Here is a 22,876-nt window from a genome sequence, read left to right as displayed (position 1 = left end):
AGAGCTGCTATTATTGTATCATGTCTGACTATGAAATGGAGTTATTAGCTATTTTGATTTCAACAATACTTTGAGAGAACAGAGTTTGTTTTTCATTGGAAAATAGTATTTGGTTCACTCAGATCAACATGGCCTGACTTCTAGACAAGGTTTTTCTTCAGGCTACTACTTACACAGATGGCTACATAGCTACTAGATAGGACAGAAATTTTGTTGTACACGTTGAATAAGTGTTTTCACTTCCTTGGGATCAGATAGAGGCTACCAGCTGGCATTCTATAACAACTAGTCACACACACAACAGCTAACATTAGTTGCATTTACTGTAGCAGGACTTACTTATAACATATACACATTTTTACAGAGTCCATGTGCAATTTTTTCTTTTAGTTACCATACCACTCCAGTTACTCTCTCTCATCTGTTTATATGTTCCACCTTCATTTATCCTCTGTGCTATTAATATGTTTAAATGTATGTTATATTGACTTTTGAAAGTAGAATACTAAAGTGTGTACTACTTTTGAATGTTTTTTTTTTAATGCCTTAATTACGTCCAAGTTATTTCTTGCTGTACACCACCTGAATTTCTTTAAAAAGGCATTAAATAAATCCAAATAAATAAAAACAATATATTCTAGGTCACTATGAGGACTGGCTTTAGCGATGTACGACCTGTGTGGTCATGCAGGAAACCATTCTTTCAGGAGCACTGTGGTGGCTTCAATCTTGATCAGGTGAGTCTGCCCTTTCTACCCTCCCCCTCAGGACACGGAGAATGTCATACCCAGTGCTATAGCTGGTCCTGATCACTACTGATTGTGCACAAAGACTTACTGCTGTGAAATATATTAAGTTAGTCCACAGCGACCATCACGGATCTATCCATCTTTTTTTTTCAGAATTTTAAATAGAAACTTTTATATCCAATTCTGAGATCAGAGTGGTGAATAACAGATTAAAAAGTTACGAAATAAATATAAGAACAAGTCAGGTGTGGCAAGATGGTGGTGTGTGAGACGCTGATCTCTGGCTGGGTTTTTTCCCTGTTAATTTACCTTTGAAAATGCCTCATACAAAGAGAAAAGAGACGGTGAGGTTTGTCCCCCTGCCTACCTCAGGGTCGTCCCCAATCCAGCAGAGATTGGATCGTTTTCCTCGCCGGACCCTCTCCAAGTGAATTGAGGGAGGTAAATCCCGTTGTGGAGGAAACCGGAGGAGCGGAACCTCTGCTGGGACATGAAACATCACTTTCTCCCCCCTCCACTTCCAACATTCCTCCGAGTCTGGCGTCGGCTGCTTCGCTGGGAGATAGCCTACACGTTTCCAGAAGTGTGGCGTGTGAGGCGTTTCCGGAAGTGTGGCGTTTGAGGTTTCAGGTGAGGGCCCTGCGCTGCAGCGAAAGAGCCTGGAGAACGAGACCCAGGGTCTGACCAGAGTCTCAGATACATCAACAGAGGTAAATCTTGGAAAGATTTGGTTAATGCTCAATAAGATGGACTCAATTCTACAGAAATCCTCAGGTGAGGTAACTGCTTTGTATCTTAAATTTGAAGATTTGGTCTCGACAGTTGAGACAGTGAAAGAAGATCTCTCCACTCGGGTCAAACAAATTCAAAATGAAATGGAACAGCTTCAAGACTAAGTTTACAGTGGTTAAAGATAAACTGGCTCTCCACAAAAGGATTGAGCAGATAGAGAACTTTAACAGGCGTTTGAATCTTCCTAAAGTCCCCGGGACTCTGCCTATGGATGTATATAGAAGATATTTGGTTGAAAATTTGAAGATACCACAGGACGCTATTCCCCCTATTTTATTTGCCTAAGAGTCCAAGGAAGAAAGAAGGAGAAGGTGGAGGCGGAGAAAATATAAATATTGATGTGAACAATATATCTGCTATTTTGGAGCAATCGATAGAAAATGCTACAGAGAGCCATGCTTTTATTTTCTTTTGTGTTTGAACAAGCTCTTAATGCCGTTTTAAGACTTTAAACATCTAAATGTGCTTTACGGAGGAGGGAAAATTTGGATTTATCCAGGCGTCACCAAATTGACTCAAGAACGGAGAAAAAAATTTTTGGCTATGAAACAAGAAACATTGAAACTGGGGGGAACATTTTTCCTTGCTTACCCATGTAAATGCTTGGTTCGATTTGGAGAGATGAAATATATTTTTTTATTCCCCTAAGCAACTAAAAGCTTTTCTTGATTTAAAAAAGTTAAAATAATGTTGGAAATAGTAATATAGGTGAGGTAACTACACGCAGCCTTTATGTTTATATTTGGAGTTGCTTACGATAAATCTTCTATGATCCAGTCATGTTTCTCAATCAATGGTGGTCTAAGAAAGCTGACTATCTCATGATACAATGTTTCCTTCATTTGCTTATTGTATGCTGTGTTTCTGTGTGACAAGTTTATGGCTTTTAAATGTTTGTAAAATTATCATAAATAAATAAATAAATCAAAAGAACAAGTCATTAAATATTTTTTCCTACAAACCTAAAAATTAAAGCCAGAAATACAAATGTTAGGAGGTCTTTTACTAAAGCTTAGCTCGAGTTATCTGCAGCAGGGTCCATTTTATTCCTATAGGCCAAAGAATTTCATAAACTGAAATTTAACAAATGAAAATGTCAATATTCCCCTTAAGTGCTATTCTGTAAGGACGCAATTAAAAGCCCTTAAAAGAGCATGGCTGGGACTGCTTCTTAAGAACGCAATGCATTTGAGTGCCTGCAATTACATAAGTCTATGGCTGATATAACTGCAGGTGTCTAGGTTTTGGGCATGCTGATAGCGGGTTATGTTAGTATTCTATAATGGAAATTGAGTGCCCAGATGCAATTATAAAATAGGCTCTGAACAGGAGACACTGGGGTTCCTAAAAAGGAGGTGCCTACTTATAGAATATCTCCTTTATGTCTCCTGGAAGAATCTGTTAATGATTTTGTTTCTTCCTTTTTGACATTTATGTACATATGTGCACACGTGTAAAGTCAATATCAGTACTCTGTACATTTACAAGCATAGCACATATCTTCTTATGAAACACCAAAAAGGAAGAACTAGCTTTAATGTCTTCAGGAAAGTCATTGCAGATCAGTGGAGTTGTTCCTAACCAAGTTTGTTCCTTAGTGGAAGCTAGCTTTGTCTCTTACCAAGAGGACAGTTACATTTTTTTTCTTCAGTTTTTGAATGAAGTGTTCGCAATGGACATATTGTATGATACTCAAAGATAAATTGGTCCAGTACAGTGTAATACTTTAAAAGCAAGTGTCAGTAATTTGAAAAGAATATTTAAATTCACAGGGAGCAAGTGCCAAGTGATCAAGCGAAGATATTGCCCTGTCCCATCTCATACTTTTAAGAACCTCTTAGCCACTGTGCTCTGTAATAACTGCAGGTGATTCAACATTTTTAAACAGCCCTAAATAAAGCAGATTGCAGTAATCAATAAAAGAGATAGGACAGTAACATGAACACTTTTTAAAATCCTTTTCGATTAAAAACAAATGACTGTCTTAAAACTTGCAAAGATTGAAAGGATTTCTTGAAAGCAGCAGAGACCTGTTCCTCTGGTGAAAAAGAAAAGTCTATAATGATTCCTAATGATTTCAAAAGACTAAAAATAATATTAGGTAAGTTTTCAAAGTTCATTTTATGCAGATAACAGCTAGTTACTTACCTGTGGTAGGTGTTTCTCTATGGACAGCAAGACACACCCTCACTGATGGATAATGTCACCAACAGTTGGACACTGTAGAAAGATTGCCCACTTTCCACACTCTTCGAGAAGCTTACCACGTGTGCTTCATTTTCTACCTGCTGCTGCTGTTGAGGAACCACCTCAGTCTTTTTACAAATTCAGAGTATAATACAACTTGAGGGAGGAGGGTGGTATGTGAGGACTTGTATCCTGCTGTCCACTGAGAACACCTGCTATAGGTAAGTAACTTGGTTTTCTCTGAGGAAAAGCGGGACAGCAAATCCTTCTGATGGACTCCCTAGCTACAGGCCGCCCACACTAGAAAAGAGAAGAAAATAATTATGTAATTATGAAAGGCACTATAATAGAAAGACATGAACATATTTTTGGTAGAAACTCTTGTATGGTTTATCCTCTTTTTTTGTTTTTCCGAGGGCAGCCCTCCTCCGGTCTGCAGTAAACAAGAGGGAAAACAGAGTAGACCAGGAGTCCAGCATAATTCTTTATTGAAAGAGACCAGATATGGCCATGTTTCCCCAAAATGGCTGCATCAGGGGTTTAAAACAACACTAACCAGGGTATGAACAATGTTTCCCCTAGCTAGCAGATGTATATCCAAGACTGCTCACATCAACAGCTCTTGAAAAATATATACAAGCAGTTGGGAACAGAGCAATAGCCTCTCTCCTTGCTCTCTTGGATATACATCTGCTTGCTAGGGGAACCATTGTTCATACCCCTGGTTAGTATTGTTTTAAATCCCTGATGCAGCCATTTTGGTGTATGGCCATGTTGGGTCTTTTTCAATAAATAATTGTTCTGTTTTCCATTTCCTAATGAAAACAAATGTGCCTTGGGGAATGGAGCGACTCAAAAGAAACTTTCATCAGCTGGGATAAAATATTGAAATCCCATGACACTGAGAGGCTTGAATAAAAATAAGCCCCATGTGAATCAAAACTATAAGCAATACAAAGATGGGTGTATGCTAATAGAGTTGGGTTTCAAAACTAATTTAGACAAATGTAGAAGCTATTCAATGGTTTTATATATGGATCAGAAAAAAAAAAAGACCTAGGACTTTTCTATCACACCAGATGGCAAACCTTTTCCATTTAAAACCAAAATATTTTCTAGTGGAGTGTATCCTGGAAGTCAGAATTGCTGTTGATATCAGGCATATTGAGGGAAGCTAACAATATCCTTTCAAAATTCAAGCTGCAAGGCCAAGAGTCTCAATATTAGGATACAACAGTGTTGAAGAATCCCCAAGTTATGGGTTTTCTTAAGAAAAGATCCAGAAGAGGAAACCACTCTTGTCTCTGCCAAGAGGAGATTACAAGAACCATGGTTCTCTGGTCCCATATGAATTTCAGCAAATTCTTTGCTACTAGAGACTATATGTACAAAAGATCCTCCTGTCACTCCAACATCCGAAGCTAACTTACTGTGTGTCCCTATTATGAAGAACTGAGGTATACCTTCACTGTTCAGAGAAACTGAGGGTGTGCCCCACTCCTTGAAAACCATCTGAGCCACCCCTGAGTCCACGGACCACTGTTGAAATACAGGACTCTGTATGCTTGCCAAGGTGTTGTGCTTTCCTATCATATATATGGCCCTCGGGATCATCCTGAGAGAGATGACCCAGTTCCACATCCTGACAGTTTCTCAATACAAAAGATAGGATCCTGTTCCTTTCTGCTTGTTGATACCATGCATTTCAACTTGACTTTTTGGCCTGTACTACTAAAAGTTTTGTTGGTCAACCGTCTCTGAACACTTTTAGCATATTCTAGACTGCTCTCAATTCTAGGAAATTTATCTGGTGAAGCTTCTCTTGGGGAGGCCATATTCCTTGGTTATGGAGCTAACGTGAGGCATAAGGGCAGGATGAGGTACTGGAAATGGTGTTTCCCTATTATAAATCTACAATGCTTCCTGTAGCTTGGATGTGTGTGTAAACATCCTTCAAGTCCAGAGAAAATAACCACTCTTTTTTGGAGGTAGGGCATGAAGATGCTCACAGAAACCATCCTGAACTACTCTCAAAATTATTATTTTCAATAGACCATTGAAAACGGATAGAAATTTGAAAAAGGAGAGCCTGTGAAAGTCCAACTTGTACCATATTAGCTTTATTTATTTACTTACATACAGCCTATTTGAAGAAATTCACTCACCCATGTTTTAGTGTATATTGTGTTGACACTGTATAAGTGGAGGTGCAACATAGACAGATAAGAGTAACAGGATTCAGACAGAAGGGTGGCTTATCTAAGAAAAAATTGCACACGAAGTAAAAGAAAAAAAAAAAGGTGTTTGAAAATTCTCTGCAAGAGTGAGAGTGAATAAGAAAGTCTCGCTACAGTATGTGTACCAGGTTGTTAGCCTAGTCAAAGCTTCTGCAATTGATGATATGAATGTGGAGTACTTAATATACTGACCTGACTTTTGAATAGTCACGCCTTTATATCAATATCTATTGAAGCTAGAGATTGTTTTAACTTACCTGGGTGTGTAAACTGTGCTACAAATGTTTAGCTTCCACAGTCTATGATGGGAGAATGCAATATTACATGAATCAGAGGCAGCTGTTTGGTCAGCAGTATGTCTTTATTACTAGTGTACATTACTAAGGTTTTGTAAAAAGACTACACACGATGCATACCATGTTACATATACACAGCAGCTTCTCAATCTAAAGTACTCATCAAATAAAATGGCAAGTGCTCAATTTGGTATAATTATCAAATGTTCATAAACTACAGTCTATCCTGAATATTAAAAGCATCAATTATAAAATAGCTCTTTGCTTTTACTTGGTCTTTCAGTTTGCACGTACCTGTCAGGATGGATAGAGGAAAGAACAAATACAAGGAGAATGACATCTAGGCTCTCATCTGGGAAGGGGTACAAGGAAGCATCATCACATATGTCATGAAGAAAGGCACAACATGGGGCTGTTGAGTCCAAGTGAAACTGTCACAACAAAATAGTGAGAGACCAGTAAATAGCCACTACACTTACAACATTTATATCATAATGAGTTGGACATGTCTGAAACACTGAATAGTGCAAGGGGTCAGGGCAGAAACGAATGGGGACTTCTCCCGCCCCCATCACTCCCTGAACCCCCTGAGTTAGGATGCTTTAGGGGGGGGGGGGAGCACAACAACTCTTAGTTTTACTTAGTTTAGGGTGAGCTTCAGGAGGGAGTTTAAAATACTTTAGCCCTGTATTGGGTCTGGGGTGGGCAGCATCAGACTCATTGGGCCACCAGGGAACAGAGAGAATCCTGGGAGGGGGGGGGGGCGGCAATTTAAGCTGGTGAGCCCTTTAACTTTATGGTTTCACTGCAGGAAAGGGCAAATGTTATTTTTAGACAGCTCTTGGAAAAACTACAGTTCCTGAGCTGCACTTATTTTTTTGTATAAATGGGAACACAAATGCTTTTTCATGTACTCAGTGCATCAATCAGATGCTTCGCAGGGTTTTGCACTGCAATTGTTCATTAATGTTAAATTTATATAACCTTTTGTGCAAAGTGAACTTCATGTGTAAGTTTACTAAAATGAAGTATACTTTTGCAAACTGACTTCATAAAAGTTCACTGCATGCAAAAATAGCCCAAATACCTGAACTTTGTCGTTTTTGCACTTTTCCTGGCTTTTTGCACTATATTTTGCATGAAGTACAGTTTTGCAAAGTCAATGTTCGGCTTTATTTAATATACTACAAATCAGTGATAACCAAGTGGTTCACAAAATTACTTCTAAAAGTTAGGAAAGAAGGAAAAGGAAAACCACATAAGGGAGCCAAGTTACAAATGTTCACTTAATAAGGAGAGGGGATAGAGGGCCAGGAAATAACTAAGCCCTAAGAGAAACAAAAGGGAGGGAGGGAATGAAAGTAAAAGACAACACACAAGTAAAGTGCCACCCAGGGCCACAAACAGGGGCATGATAAGCAAGAGGGAACCACAGGAGCCCATAAACTCATAATTCAGCAGTGGCAAAGGTTGAGGGGCACCAAGTTTCAATGAATAGGGGCAATAATAGAAGCAGCTGGATTTGGACAATGGGCATGTATCTGTAGGTGTGTAGGGATATTAAGTGTTCTTGAGAAGAACGTAAAGGATGCACAGGGGTATAGGGGACAAGTCACTTAAACAGAAATTAAGGGAGTACAGAATGCAAAATCTGATGTATCAATGTCAAAACTTTAAATTAATGTTACAATAATAAATGGAGAGCCAGTGTTCAGATTTCAAAAGGTAGTGGTGGGGGGGGGGGGGGGTAGGTGGGGGGGGGTGGGGGGGGTTATACTAGCATAGTTACCCCATGGAGCAAAAAAAAAAAAAAAAAAACCTGCTGTATTTTGAATTGTAAACAAGGTATTTGATAGAGAGGGAGACCATGAAAAAGAGAATTACAATAAGAGGGGAGATAACTAAACTAAAGAGTTATCAATAGGCAAAGGGACAAAGTCAAAAAGTGAGTGGGCAGCCCTAATCTGCTTCAAAGTGAAGAATTACTTTTGTGCCATGGTAGAGATACATTGAGAGAAAGTGAGACAATTGCCAACCAAGAATCTTAATAGTATCCTTTAAGGAAATAGATAAGCCACACAGGGAAGGGAAGTGTAGTAAAAAAAGATTGTCTAACTAAAGGGAAGAATAGTGAAAGTCTTAAAAAACATTTAGTTTCAATTTATTTGAATAGAGCCAATTAGCAATTTTGGATAGTTTAATGGAAATTTCTTCACAGTTAAGGAATGAAATTTAAGAGTGTTTCGACAACTGCCTGAGGCTCTCTTAACTTCTTGAACTAGTCCTTGTATTATACTGATTTGCTTTTCAATTAGGTAATTTCACCCTAGTGCACTATGACATCAGTCTTGCTTTTACTTCTTTCTATTCCAGAAATACTAAGAATTAGGGCTGAATTTCAATTAAAAATTTAATCACAATTAAAGGTATTTTATTTACTTAAATTATTTATTTATTTCCCCACTGTTGTTCCTTGTGACTCTGAACAAGTCACTTAACCCTCCATTGCCCCAGGTACAAACTAAGTACCTGTATATAATTTGTAAACCAATTGACTGTAAGAACAAAGGCTGTATATAAAAATTTTATTTATTTTTATTACATTTGTACCCCGCGCTTTCCCACTCATGGCAGGCTCAATAAGTCTTATATATTGTATACAGGTACTTATTTGTACCTGGGGCAATGGAGGGTTAAGTGACTTGCCCAGAGTCACAAGGAGCTGCCTGTGCCTGAAGTGGGAATTGAACTCAGTTCCTCAGGACCAAAGTCCACCACCCTAACTATTAGGCCACTCCTCCAAATCCCACCCCCTTCCCTAAAGGGCTGATAATCTCCTTCCCTCTCACCCCCATATCCAACATCTCTCCCTTGGTCCACTAGCTCTTTCTTTCTTGGGGTCCATTATTTTTCTCTCTCTCTTCCCTTCCTCCCTCACATTGTCCAGCACCTCTCCCTACTTCCCCTCCACTCCCATGAGCAGCAACACAAATGGTGAGCAGCACCAAGCTATTCTCATGGCTGCTGGAGCTAACTGCCGCAACCATGGATTCCAGCGGTGGCTCCTCCAGTTCTGCTCTGGGTCAGCAGCTTACTCTCCTCCCCCACCCAGGGTTCAGCATCTCCCCCCCCCCCCCTCAAATGGTTTACCTTAAAAAGGTGGTCTTCTGTTGGTCTCCGGAAGTGACAGCTTTGCAAATATGCTGCCTATGACCTGCTCTGAACCATTCCCTCTGGCCAGACCCACATCCTCTGATATCACTTCCTGTTTCTGCATGGAAGGGATGGGTCAGAGGGAAAGCTTCAGACAAGGCCGAAGGCAGCATATATGTAATGGCGCCATTGCTGGGGACCAAGGGAAGACCACCGTTAAGGTAGAGTGTTACGGGGGGGGGGGGGTGAAGATGCCAGATCACACCAAGGAAAGGGGTTGGGAGCGGAACAGAGCAGAAGAGATGTTTAGAAGAGACAAGAGACGTTGCAATGTAATTTTGTTTTTAAAATAGCAATGAATAATTAATGCACTAATCACATAGTTAACTGTGATTAACTTGCAACCCTACTAAGAATATGTTTTGATCCCAGTGGCCTTTTAGTCAATAAACAGATTGGGTCAGATATTAAGACTGTCATTTCTTGGATTGCTGTTTTATCCAGTCTCTTTTGAAACTTTTGTAATCCACTTAGAACTGTTTAGTTATCTGCGGAATAGAAGTTTTGTATAACATTTTCTCCCTCCAATCATTACCCCCAAATCTATTCTTTTGATATTATGAATCTCTCAGATTGAGATTTCTGCTCTTCTGACATTGTAGGGAGTAACCCCCCCCCCCCCTGCTACAATATAACCAGTGTATCACAATCTAGCATATAATGTCATCTGACTGCACTGTTCTCTGGGCTGAAATGCTTGCTTTGCATCTCAAAAACTACTGGCCATAACCCTGGCATTGTCAATCCAGTGTACATCTGGCTCATTTCGGAGGTATGCAATAACCTCGGGAAGGACAACTGAAGGGCTTCCTTCCAAAACCCTAAGATGGACTCAGTGGGTTTTGGAAATAAGTTCTCCAATTGCTTATTCAGCCCCAGACTGCTTGGAGCATCGGAACTGAGGGGATACCCAAAATGATGTCAAAGACATACTTGTGGTTTAGTATAACTATAACACTAGGGCATGGACCAATCACCAGTCATGACAGTAACATGATTTGAATGCCACTTCAAAAGGCACAGGACTACACTAATCTAGAACCCCAAGAACAAACACTTATGTCACACATCCACAAGAACATCAAAACAAGATCACCACCACCTGCCTTTCATACCAGCCGCCTATGTGAAGAGACAACTCAATACCAGCCTGAGCCTATGATCACTTTGGGCTCTGTAGAGGGTGTCTGTTATTCCATCTGACTTGTATTCATTGCATCATCCTACATATTTGTATTAGGGACTTTAAAACTTGTCTTCTGTGTATACTTAGTTTTGCACTTTTTTTGTAAATAAATCCTTTTCCATTTGCTTATTGCACTGCTCAGTCTTATGACCCACACTAAAGGGGAATTCTGAATTCTGGGACCATTAGACAGACATGTTTGTTTCCCTAGACTTGGTACCATTATTTACACATTTAAGGTACATTCTCAAGTAGGGGGCATGTCAGCTGTACCCTCACAGCACTACACTTAAAGTTCTCCTTCAGTTGGGCCTCCATATTCAGCTCTGTTTCTATACCTATGCTTATGTGGGACTTATTGCCAATACTATAAAAGTATTTTCCAGCTGTTATTTTACAGATCTGTCAGAATATTTGGGTTTGGGTGCACTGCCAAGATCAGGCTCAGAGATGAAAGTTGTTATAGATTAGTGAAGTTGCAAAGGGAGTCTTCACTCTGACAACAGAGAATCTCTGTCACAAACATATTGAACCCCCTTCATCACAGACTTCCAGCATCATCACACTGTCTTTCCCCTATTATTTCCTGACCTCTAATGCTATGGTCCTGTCCAAGCATCTAACCACCACCCACGCCTCCTTGTTCTTTCAAAATACAGAGTGACTTTGGACCAAACCGCTCTCCAGATATAGTAGTAACAGAAATATTCCTTTCTGCTTTCTCTATGCAATGGCTCTGCATGGTTATTTAAAATTAATCCTGTGCTGGAGGGAGTGAAGTAACTTCAGGGATTACATAAATACTCTGATTCATATTCTCCATGCATAGGACAGGAGGAGTGACATTCTTGTGTTGCCACTGACAAGCAGTTCACAACAGAGGTCAGAACCACCTTCCAGCTTTGAAGGAGCAATAGATTATGAGTTGGTGGCATGTATATAAAGGAACTGAGAGGCAGAGGTACACAAAGGAGCAGTGTCATAAGGAAGAGCAAGTACAGTGGAGGTTTGTTTGTTTCATAACTTGTCACCTGTGGTACCTAGTAGGTCACACCAGCCTACTTGTTTGCCGGAGGGAGCAGATGAGTGAGAACAGGGGGAAAAGAAACATTTAAAAAAAAGTTATCAAGTTGTATGTAATACCTTTACTAGTTCCACTGCAAAAGGAGCAAAATCACAACAATACAGAAAGACTCCTGGATTAGTTCTTTGAAAAAAGAAAAAAACAAAAACAAACACTAGTTACATATTAGTAAATATAAAACTATTTTCTATACAGCCAATTTTATTACCAAGAATATTAAAAATTCTACATAAAAATAGATACAAGACTTTCCTATCAAGAGTTATGCTTATTCTGAAAAGGCTATTGTTCAATGTTATTACAACTATTGCATTTGCTAACTATTCTGTTCTGAATGTCTTGCATCTAAATCAGTTATTTTTCAATGTTTTATGCATTAATATTGTTTTCACTTTGGAAACCATTAGAAGTGAAAAGTGAAATAAAAGGTCAAGTAGGCATACATGTTGGCAATGTCATTGCAGGCACCAGGATGGAAGAGCTCTCCCAGAGCTCAGAACTAATTGAAGTTCCTGAGCATGTGTAGCCTTTCCCACTTAATTCATTCATGACATTTATACCTCACATTAGTCCAAAATATGTTCAAGTTCAATATAGCTTACAAACAACAATAACTTGCGGTGGTCTTCTCAGTTCTATAGCTCAAGAAGTACAACTCTTGGGGAGGTGGGAGGTATTGTGCACCTGATTAATCCTGTGTATGGAAAACGTCTTTTACAGGCAAGCAATTGTGCTTTTTCTGTCAATGAACAGGACTGAATTAGGCAGTAATTAGGCAATTCCAAAACTCAGGATTGTTCCAGTTTGCAGACAGCTTTTCAATGTTGAGTAGCAGACCCAGTCAGATAATGTGAGAGTTGAATAGATTACAAAGACAGATTGCTCAGTTGAACCAGAAACACTACCTAACTGAAGACTGCTCCAGACAGTGTTGTGAAGGTATGAAGTAAGGAAAAGTAACTGCTTTGCATATACTTTCTTACAAAAGAAATCTGAAGAGCTACAGTAACAGCAGTGGTTCTTATTTGATAAGGTTTGATTGCACTTACTAGAGGGACGCCAACCTGCTTATAACAGCACTGAATAAAATACATTAACCAATTAGCTAATGTACACTTTATCACAGCAATATCAAGTTTGTTGGGGTCAAAGGAGATGAACAGCTGCACACACTTTCTGATGGGTTATGTTTTAAGGTAGCCGAAACAATTTACAATCCATGTTATGAAATGGCTTCTCAAGTCAATGTTTGTGAAGGTTAGGATAATAGGTAGGCAGCACATGAGATATGACCTCCTTTAATAGGAATTTAGGATGAGTGCATAGAACTACCTTATTGTTTTCTAGATTTATAGATCATGAAGACTTGAGATTCTTTCCTTCTTCCAGTGAAAGTGACCACTACCAGAAAAGTAACTCCTGGTTATTTTTTTTTTCAAAAGAGTTAAAGTGTCTTATAAATTCAAAAACGAATGTTCCAAGCAATGTGGAGGCTGAAGCGTATCAGGCACTTCATAACAAGGGATCTATTCCGTACCCTAGTCCATTGGCTGGTCCTCTCCAATATAGACTACTGTAGCAGGATCTATGCTGGTTGCCGGGAGTACATTCTGAAGAGGCTTCAGACAGCTGCAAGGCTTATTCTGGGCAAATCACGCTTCGACAGTGCTCACCCACTACGTTTTCAACTACACTGGCTCCCTATAAAAGACCATATTGCATTTAAAATCTGCTCACTAATGCACAAGATAATTTATGGTGAAGCCCCTGATTACATGCACCATCTAATTGATCTACCATCAAGAAATGCCTTAATAACTGCAAGGACCTACCTCAATCTACATTATCCCAACTGCAGGAATGTTACATACAAGACCTTTTTGCTTCGTCCTTCCCCTACATCAGTCCAAAAACCTGGAATGTTCTGCTGAAACAACTAAAACAGCTGGTCGACCATCAACTGTTCAACAAGTCCTTAAAAACATACTTATTCGATAAGGCTTATTCCACTGACAATTCCACCGTTTAACATCTCTCTCCTGTAGACTGAATAGGTTATTCACCAGTTGCTTCACCCCCTGTCATTCACCCCGTGTTATCCCATGTTCCTTCCCCTCCTGTCACATTCTGTATCTGAGCCATCTATATATTGTATTGTATCCTCTTGAATTCATGTAAGCCACATTGCGCCTGCTCTTGTGGGAAAATGTGGGGTACAAATGCACCAAAATAAATAAATAAATAAAATGGAGATTTCATTAGAGATTTAAGGGTGACATTCAGGTTTTATGTTACAGGATGCTTCTGTATTGATGGCTGGGCATGAAGCCTCTTTATGAATCTAGATGATTGGACACTGGGAAGCTGGGGAGCCATCTATAACAGCATAACAGGCTGAGTGTGTGTGAAGATGTACTCTAACAGAAGAGGTCTGAAGTATAAAACAATAAAGATGGCAGAGATATTGAACTATGGTATTTGGAGGGCATTTAAAAGTGGTCTTGCCCATTTGTAAAACACCAAATGGGAAACTTCTTCCAGTTAAAAGAACATGAACATCCTGTGGCAGGCTTTTCTAGCAGCCACCAAGATGTCCTGAATTGAACGTGCCTCCTAAGGAAACAACTAAGCACAGCTCAGTTTCCACATCAGAGCAAGAGGCTTGAGGTTGGAAACATCTACAACGTGGAGGGAAAAACAGTTCTGCTGGGGCCAGTATGGTGCAAGAACTGACTTCCTATCCACCTTAAGCTGGGCTGTCTTGGAAACTATCCAAAATACACTTCAAAGAAACCCATAAGAAAGCATCTTATAATAGGATGTGTGGATAAACACAGAAGAGGGACCAGAGCAGCTTCCGCTAGTCAAGCTGGAGATGGGCATATTGAGCAGCAGGGGTTTGTTTTGCATTTTCATTGGTGGTGAACAAATCTGTTTGAGGAGTTACCCAATTCTGAATATATTCTCTAGAATTTGAGGACAGTTTCTGAAGCTTTGGTTCAATGCAGCTTACAATTTACAGTTAGGCAAGATTACAGCAATGTTTTACATTTAGGAAGTGGTGTAGAACATCGGTATCTTAGGCAGTTAATTATAACATTTTTGAAAAGGTGGGTCTTGGGTCTTTAGTTCTTTCTTGAACTAGTTAGTAATGCTTCTTATGGCCTTGGGTACTGCAGTTCTGCCCTACTAGTGCCTTCCCTGCATGGTGATGCCGTGACTAATGTATTTAAAGAGACTCAGTCTAGTATTCTGTTTATTTCACCAAAAAGGTAGCAGACACTGGTAGGGGGTCTTCTGCTTCATATCTCCTAGAAACTGGGCCCCTGCATCTGTTCTGTTTGTGGGCAATATGTATGCTAGTTCGAGTGTTATCAAAATTGACCTCTGAGGAAGGCTTGTTGTCAAAACACAGACCGTGTTGGGTCCTAATAAACTTGTTTTGATGCCCTTACTTCCTGTCTGGGCTGGTCATTTGGACTTGGTCTTGTTTCCACCACTGTGTACTGTGCTTGCTCTTTTGAGGAAGGTGTGGACCCCCCCCCCCCCCCTTTACTTCCTTGGGTATTGAGTTCCACCATTTACACAGGTACATAAGTATTGCTATACTGGGAAAGACCAAAGGTCCATCAAGCCCAGCATCGTGTTTCCAACAGTGGCCAATCCAGATCACAAATACCTGGCAAGATCCCCCCAAAAAAGTACAAAACATTCTATACTGCCTATCCCAGAAATAGTGGGTTTTCCCCTAGTCCATTTAATAACGGTCTATGGACTTTTCCTTTAGGAAGCCGTCCAAATCCTTTTTAAACTCCGCTAAGCTAACCGCCTTTACCACATTCTCTGGCAACGAATTACAGAGTTTAATTACACATTGAGTGAAGAAATATTTTCTGATTCGTTTTAAATTTACTACATTGTAGCTTCATCACATGCCCCCTAGTCTTAGTATTTTTGGAAAGCATAAGACACTTCACATCTACCCGTTCAACTCCACTCATTATTTTATAGACCTCTATCATATCTCCCTCAGCCGCCTTTTCTCCAAGCTGAAGAACCCTAGCCGCTTTAGCCTTTCCTCATAGAGAAGTCATCCCTCATAGAGAAGTCGTCGCCCTTCTCTGCACCTTTTCTAATTCTATCTTTTTTGAGATGCGGCGACCAGAATTGAACACAATATTCGAGGTGCGGTCACACCATGGAGCGATACAAAGGCATTATAACATCCTCATTTTTGTTTTCCATTCCTTTCTTAATAATACCTAACATTTTATTTGCTTTCTTAGCTGCAGCAACACACTGAGCAGAAGGTTTCAACGTATCATCAACGACGACTAGATCCCTTTCTTGATCCGTGACTCCTAACGTGGAACCTTGCATGATGTAGCTATAATTCGGGTTCCTCTTTCCCCACATGCATCACTTTGCACTTGCTCACATTAAACGTCATCAGCCATTTAGACGCCCAGTCTCCCAGTCTCATAAGGTCCTCTTGTAATTTTTCACAATCCTCCCGTGATTTAACAACTTTGAATAACTTTGTGTCATCAGCAAATTTAATTACCTCACTAGTTACTCCCATCTCTAGGTCATTTATAAATATGTTAAAAAGCAGCGGTCCCAGCACAGATCCCTGGGGAACCCCACTAACTACCCTTCTCCATTGAGACTAATGACCATTTAACCCTACTCTCTGTTTCATCTTTAACCAGTTTTTTATCCACAATAGAACACTACCTTTGGAGCCCATATAACAAAATCTAGCAGTGTAGATGGTTTTGTAAGTTATGTTTCTGCAGTTCGGTAGGTGAAGAAGTAGAGATCCTCTGGTTTCTGCACTTGCAGTAATTGGGGATAGTTCAAATCAAATCTAGCATATATTCTGGAGACATTCCAAATAGTATTTTGAAACTGAGGGTGCTAGTTTTGAATTGCAATAGTCTCGTTGTGATACTATCATCGATTGCAATACTAGTCAAAATGACTGTCTAGGAAAATAGTCTCTAATCCTTCTCTGTTGCCATAGTGTTCTAAAGCACTTTGATGTGACTGCTGAAACTTGGCTGTCCAGAGAAAGATGTTTGTCGAGGATTACTCCCAATATTTTTTGTTGTGTTTCGATTTGGTGTGGTTGATTGTGAATTTTTGGTAGGATATGGGGCTGTGTGGATTAGAAAGAACCAGGAATTTGGTTTTGTCTCTATTTAGCTTGAGTTTGAAAGTTGTGGCCCAGTGGTCCAGGCCTTTTTTTCCCCCTTGTCCAATATTTCTGCGATACTGTTGTTAAAAGAATGTAGATGGTGACATCATCTGCGTACATAAATATATATATTTTTTGTGAGGGTTTCACAAGCATTCAAGCAAAATAATGCACAGTTTAGGGTTGAGTGATTGCTCTTACCGTAACCCCATTGCTGAATGAGAAAGCGTTTCTGTGCCCACTGGCGGCATCTCCCTTTGTCCTTGCAGGGTATAGTACAGCTCCTTAAGATGGTGGTGATACCCAAGTGGTTATATCCACTCCCAACATTACCTTTCTCATTCTAAAAAATCACAGGATTTGGCTGCTTGGAATAAGCATGTCTGTTTCTTTATCTGGGGAGCAAAGTGGCCAAAGGCCTCTGTGACAGAACAGTGTATTTTAAGACCGTAAAATGTAGTGGGTATTTCCTGAAGTGTACTTCTCTAGTTTGGCCAGCAGATGGTGCATGTTTACGTTTTGAAGCTGAAGCAGAACCAAAGCTGTTTTCTTTAAGCTTTTTGGAAAGCAGTCTGCAGTATACTTTCAAAGATTGTTGTTCTGGGCTCTGATTGGCCCAGGAGCTCATTTTCATTTGAATTTTACTGACTTTTTCCCCAGTCTTAGCCCAGGAGAAGAGAGAGACAGATCTCTTTTGCTGAGGCACTGTGATCAGTTATATTTGATAATCTATGAGCAACATATTTCCTGATCTCCCCAGGTACTTTTTAGAAAGTAAACAAATGTTTAGATAGTTTTATAATTGATCCATATATCAGTTACTTGTTATTGTTTGCTGATTGAAAATTGTTTATTGTCTTAAAAATTGAACAGTAAAACATAAAAAGTGCAATTTGTTGATTCTGCCTGTCTGGACTGATAAAGAATCCTGGTGGTGTGTTGGGTCTGTGAGTGCTTTCTGGGAACTGTGGGACCACAGAGTGTGGCTCCAGTAACCTAGCAATCACAGGGGACAATTTGAGAGTGGGAGACTTGCCCAGAGGTGGTTGTGACCCAATCGGTGGGAGGAGGGTGCTAGTGTACAGCACAACCGGCAGGTGCAGGCAGTCCTGAGCTCTGCTGGGGATAGACCCTCTAAGTGGCTGCGGGGTAACCCCAGGTGGATGGCTAGGTGTTTCATGATAGCTTCCCTTTGGCAGTTGCAACTTTTAGAGGGATGGTGGTCTCAGATTACTAACCTCCAGGCTTATAATGTAGCGTGTCACCTCCGCTATGTACGGGACTGGGTGTTGCATAGGTCCGAGTCTTGTGATGTTTGTTATGCTAAACCTGCCAATTGACACCTCTTACAAAGCACCATCTTCTGGTGAGGGCTGTACATTAGGCGCGAATAAACATGTGGATAAAGGTGAGTTGGTTGAAGTAGCATATCAACATTTTCAGGAAGCTTTTGACAAAGTCCCTCATGTGAGAGTCCTGAGTCATGGGATAGGAGGCAATGTTAAAGTGTGGATTAGGAATTGCTTATTGGACAGAAAATAGAGGGTAGGGTTAAATGGTCATTTCTCTCAGTGAAGGAGGGTGATAGTGGAGTGCCGCAGGGATCAGTACTGGGACTGGTGCTATTTAAAATATTTATAAATAATATGGAAATCAGAATGACGAGCGAAGTGTTGAAATTTGCAGATGACACAAAACTGTTCAAGATTGTTAAAACATGTGGACTGTGAAAGGAAGGCAGTCCCAGGAAGGCAGTAGTTTCATGACTTGTTTCTTGCTGAAAACATTTGTGTTGGAGGCAGAGGCGGCCAGCAGATCAAGAGACAGAGGTGATTCAATCTTAGGTAGGATTCGCTGAGGTTGAGCAGGTGGTAAGTAAGACTGAAAGCAGTTTGAAATCCAGGCCAGAATATCTCCAGAATGCTAGTCAATATAAGATTCACGTTGCTATAACCAAGGAAACCCCCAAAATTTTATTTTTATTTTATTACATTTGTACCCCGCGCTTTCCCACTCATGGCAGGCTCAATGCGGCTTACATATTATATACAGGTACTTATTTGTACCTGGGGCAATGGAGGGTTAAGTGACTTGCCCAGAGTCACAAGGAACTGCCTGTGCCTGCAGTGGGAATCGAACCCAGTTCCCCAAGACCAAAGTCCACCACTCTAACCACTAAGCCACTCAATTTGACCTGACTGATAGAATTCTATGTACTTCACAGATCTATCATCATTTGATGCTGGGGGCCCACCTGAAGAGAAATGGGTCTAGAATTGCCAACAGATGCCCTGGCAGTAGGACCAGTAGATCAAGGAGATACAAAGAGGTTCTCTGAGGGGATTAATGGGAATGTCAAACCGGTTTATCAACCATTCATCCATAAAGTTCCCAGCAGCTCTGACATCAAGGAGGGTTTGGACAGTGATTTGTTTACCACCTTATAGAAGGGTGACTGGTAGGAGTAATAAGGGAGGTCAAACTTGGGAATAGACCTAGGGAAGCCTCCCCTACCAATCCAATCGAAGTTTTCCCATTTTTCTAGGACATCGATTAGCATAATATCCTAGGTCAGCACAGTATAAATATAGGTCTTGCATTCTCAGTTGTTTCTTCTCCTCCGAAAGTTGAGAATGTCCTGTCTGCATGGGAATCTCCTCCTCCAGGGCGGCAGGAGGCACTGGCGTCTGTGGGTCTATAGGTTCTGAAACTGGAAAATGTGTAGAGCAGCACACACTTTAGACTTCTCTTGAAAGCAGATGTCAATCTTGATGCACAGGGAAACAAGGCTATCCAAATTGGTGGAAAGATTCCACCCCGCAAGTTCATCCTTAATGTGCCCCACCAAACCCTGCCAAAAGACTGCCACCTGGGCTTCTTGATTCCATTGCAGTTCTGAAACCAGGGTCTGGAATTGAATGGCATACTGGCCCACAATTAGTGTCCCTTGTAGACGCAGGAGTTCTGAAGCTATCAAGGAGAAACGCCCCAGCTCATCAAATACCTGCCAGAAACGCGTGAGGAAGCCCGTCAGGTTGGACATAACTGGGTCATCCTGCACCCATGGGGAAGATGACCAAGCCAGCGCTTGTCCTGAAAGAAAAGAGACAATGAAGGTGATCGTGACACAATCAGATGGAGAGCTGTAGTTCAAAATTCATCAGGCACTGGTTAATAAATCCACAGCATACATTTAGGTTCTCATCAATGTGCAGTGGTGCAGAGAGTTGAGGCTGAGACACCAGGTAAGCCAGAGGCTGTACTGCTGGAGCAGATCCCAGAGGGTCTGTGATTTGCATCGTTGCAAGTTGAGTACAGACTTCCTGAAGGGTTTCTGTAATATGTTGAAGTTGAGACAGTTTTTGCTAGACCTTGAGTGAGGTCCTGAACAGAACCAGAAAGTTGCTGGAGTTGGAGGGCAAGCTGCTGGAGCAGCTGCAGAGAGGGTGACTCGTCTAAGCTCATGTCCCTTGCAATCTGTCACAGGCCGAGGAGGGCGAGCCCTTGGACTGCAGCTGAGTTGATGCTGCCTAACTGACCCGGAGGCTAGATAGGCCTCGAGTGGCAGAAGGCAAATCATGCCCAGGACAGGACCAGGGTTGGCCACATCTAGAGGTTCAGCAGGAGAGTAGGAGTACTGTAATAGAGGCCACAGCAGGCAAGCAGGTCCAGATATCAACAATGGTACTGGAGGCTCAAGAAAGTCCAAACAATCCTGGAGATCAGGAACAGGCCAAAGGTCAGCAGGTGGCTCTTAGAGTCCTTGAGTACAGGAAACCAGAAGGATGACCCACAGGAGCAAGGCAGGAACACTGGAACAGGGCTAGGCAAAGCCTGGAGAGTCAAACCAGAACCAGGAACTAGGCAAAGGCTAGGAGACCTGTGCAAAGGCACTTGTTGAGAGTCAGAAACTTCCTTATATACCACTAGAGAGAAGTGATGTCAGTCTGTACACTGTTGCAGGCCTATAAAAGGATGTGCAGAGTTCCAGGAAGCAGAACAAATTCTTCCGGCACAGAATGCTGCTGGAGATCCCAGTAAATAGGTGATGGGCGTAACGTCTATCCAGTTCAACACCTTAGCTCTTAACTTCAGGCCACTCAGCTTAATCAGGAGCCTCCTGCGAGGAACCAGGTAGAGCAAGTATGCAAGGCATCAAATACCTCAGAAGTCACCCTCCTTCAGTGTCTTAACCATGTTCTTCCCACCATCTATTATGAAATAGCAGGAGCCACAGTTCTCCCTCTCTCCGGCCCAGCCTTCAGTCTTCCATCATTGCTCTTGTATCTGCTAAGATATAGGCTATCATCCATCCCCTGGGTTGTACAGCAGAGACCAATTTTGCATTCTCTGAACCTTATCTATGCTGATATGTTGTCTCAAAATCTCTTCAGCTAACATTTTTCAGCCTAGCACCTCTATCTCTGCCCTGTCTCAATGCAGGACACAAAACTGTATTCTGCTATATATCTATTTACCTAGTTAGTAGCCATGTGATTTGGGGAAAAAATGGTAGTTTATCAAAGATTTTCAACAAGATTGGTGAGATGCCTTATGTTTCTGCCTTCTCCTTCTAGGTTTAATTCTGGTCACCACATCTCAAAAAAAGATATAGTGGAATTACAAAATGCTCGAAGAGTGATCAAAACGATAGAGGGGATGGAGCTGCTCCCATATGAGGATTGAGGATAGGCTAAAGAGGTTAGGGCTCTTCAGCTTGGAAAAGAGACAACTGAGGGGGGGGGCTATGATTGAGATCTACAAAATCCTGATTAGTGTGGCGTGCACAAAGGTGAATCAATTTTTTACTCATTCAAAAAGTACCAGGGGACACTCAATGAAACTGCTTGGAAATACTTTTAAAACAAATATGAGGAAATATTTTTTCTCTTAAAGAACAGTTAATTAAGCTCTGGAACTCATTGCTTGAGAATGTGGTAACAGCGGTTAGCATATCTGGTTTAAAAATTGTTTTTGACAAGTTCTTGGAGGAAAAGTCTTCGGTCTGTTATTGAGCTAGACATGGGGGATTCCACTACTTGCCCTGGGATTGGTCACATGAAATAGTGCTACTAATTGGGTTTCTACCAGGTACTTGTGACATGGATTGGCCGCTGCTGGAAGAAGGATACTGGTCTAGATAGACCATTGGTCTGACCCAGTATGGCTGTTCTTATGTTCTCTATCTCTCTCCATGCATACAATATGAAAGCAAAAATAAGGATTCAGTTCAAAATGGCCCTTCAGCCATTTGGCTTGTTTAAAGAAGGTATGCAAACTAACAATGCCCTCATTTATTGCATTTTAACATTTGTTCAAAAAATAAAATGCAAATTCCTAGTGATTTACTATAGATACACACTTTACATACTCTCCCACCTGCTACAAAAATTTGTGAACAACCCTTACACCTCTTGCTCAAAAATATGTTTGCTTAAAAAGGAAAGGGAATTAACTTGACATAGGAAGTTCAGCTTATATAATGTTGGATGTGCTTATTGTTTTCTTGTAAATCGACAAATGATCACAAACTTTGGATAGTGTATCATTCTGCCAATTTATTCATATCAAATGAAACATCACCAAAAGCAAGAACAGCCTTCTAATTGAAGGCTCATGTTTTCCAATCTCAGGTTATCAACTAGGTGCCAGTAATTTATTTAAGGAAGACTGCTAGTGTTAAAGATTTGTAAATCAGTGAATAACTTTCTGAAGCCCAAATTTTTCTGATGAGCTACTTACCTAATTTCGTTCAAAATTGGAAAAACACTGTTTCCAGCTCCACAGCCAACCTAGAATAAATGCACGACTAACATTACACAACAAAATACAATTGTAGAAGATTACTTAGGGCTTCTTATTAAGCCGCACTAGTGGTTCCTGCACAGCAGTGCCGAAGGAGCCCATTCTAAGTAAATGGGCTTTGTCGGCA

At 40.8% G+C, this 22,876-nt stretch overlaps 1 protein-coding gene across 1 annotated transcript in view; it reads right to left on the bottom strand.

Moving 5' to 3' along the window:
• The window catches only part of METTL8 (methyltransferase like 8), a 61,863-nt gene that overhangs the window by 17,247 nt on the left and 21,740 nt on the right, over positions 1–22,876 (bottom strand). The window contains exons 5-7 of the mRNA XM_030210442.1: positions 22,687–22,736; positions 11,804–11,867; positions 6,556–6,692 (exon numbers count right to left, since the gene is read on the bottom strand). Coding sequence (XP_030066302.1) covers positions 6,556–6,692; positions 11,804–11,867; positions 22,687–22,736 — 251 coding nt within the window. The remainder of the gene's footprint in view (positions 1–6,555; positions 6,693–11,803; positions 11,868–22,686; positions 22,737–22,876) is intronic.

Source organism: Microcaecilia unicolor, chromosome 7 (assembly GCF_901765095.1).
Source record: "Microcaecilia unicolor chromosome 7, aMicUni1.1, whole genome shotgun sequence".
NCBI lineage: Eukaryota > Metazoa > Chordata > Amphibia > Gymnophiona > Siphonopidae > Microcaecilia > Microcaecilia unicolor.
This window is presented reverse-complemented; position numbering and strand designations above follow the sequence as displayed.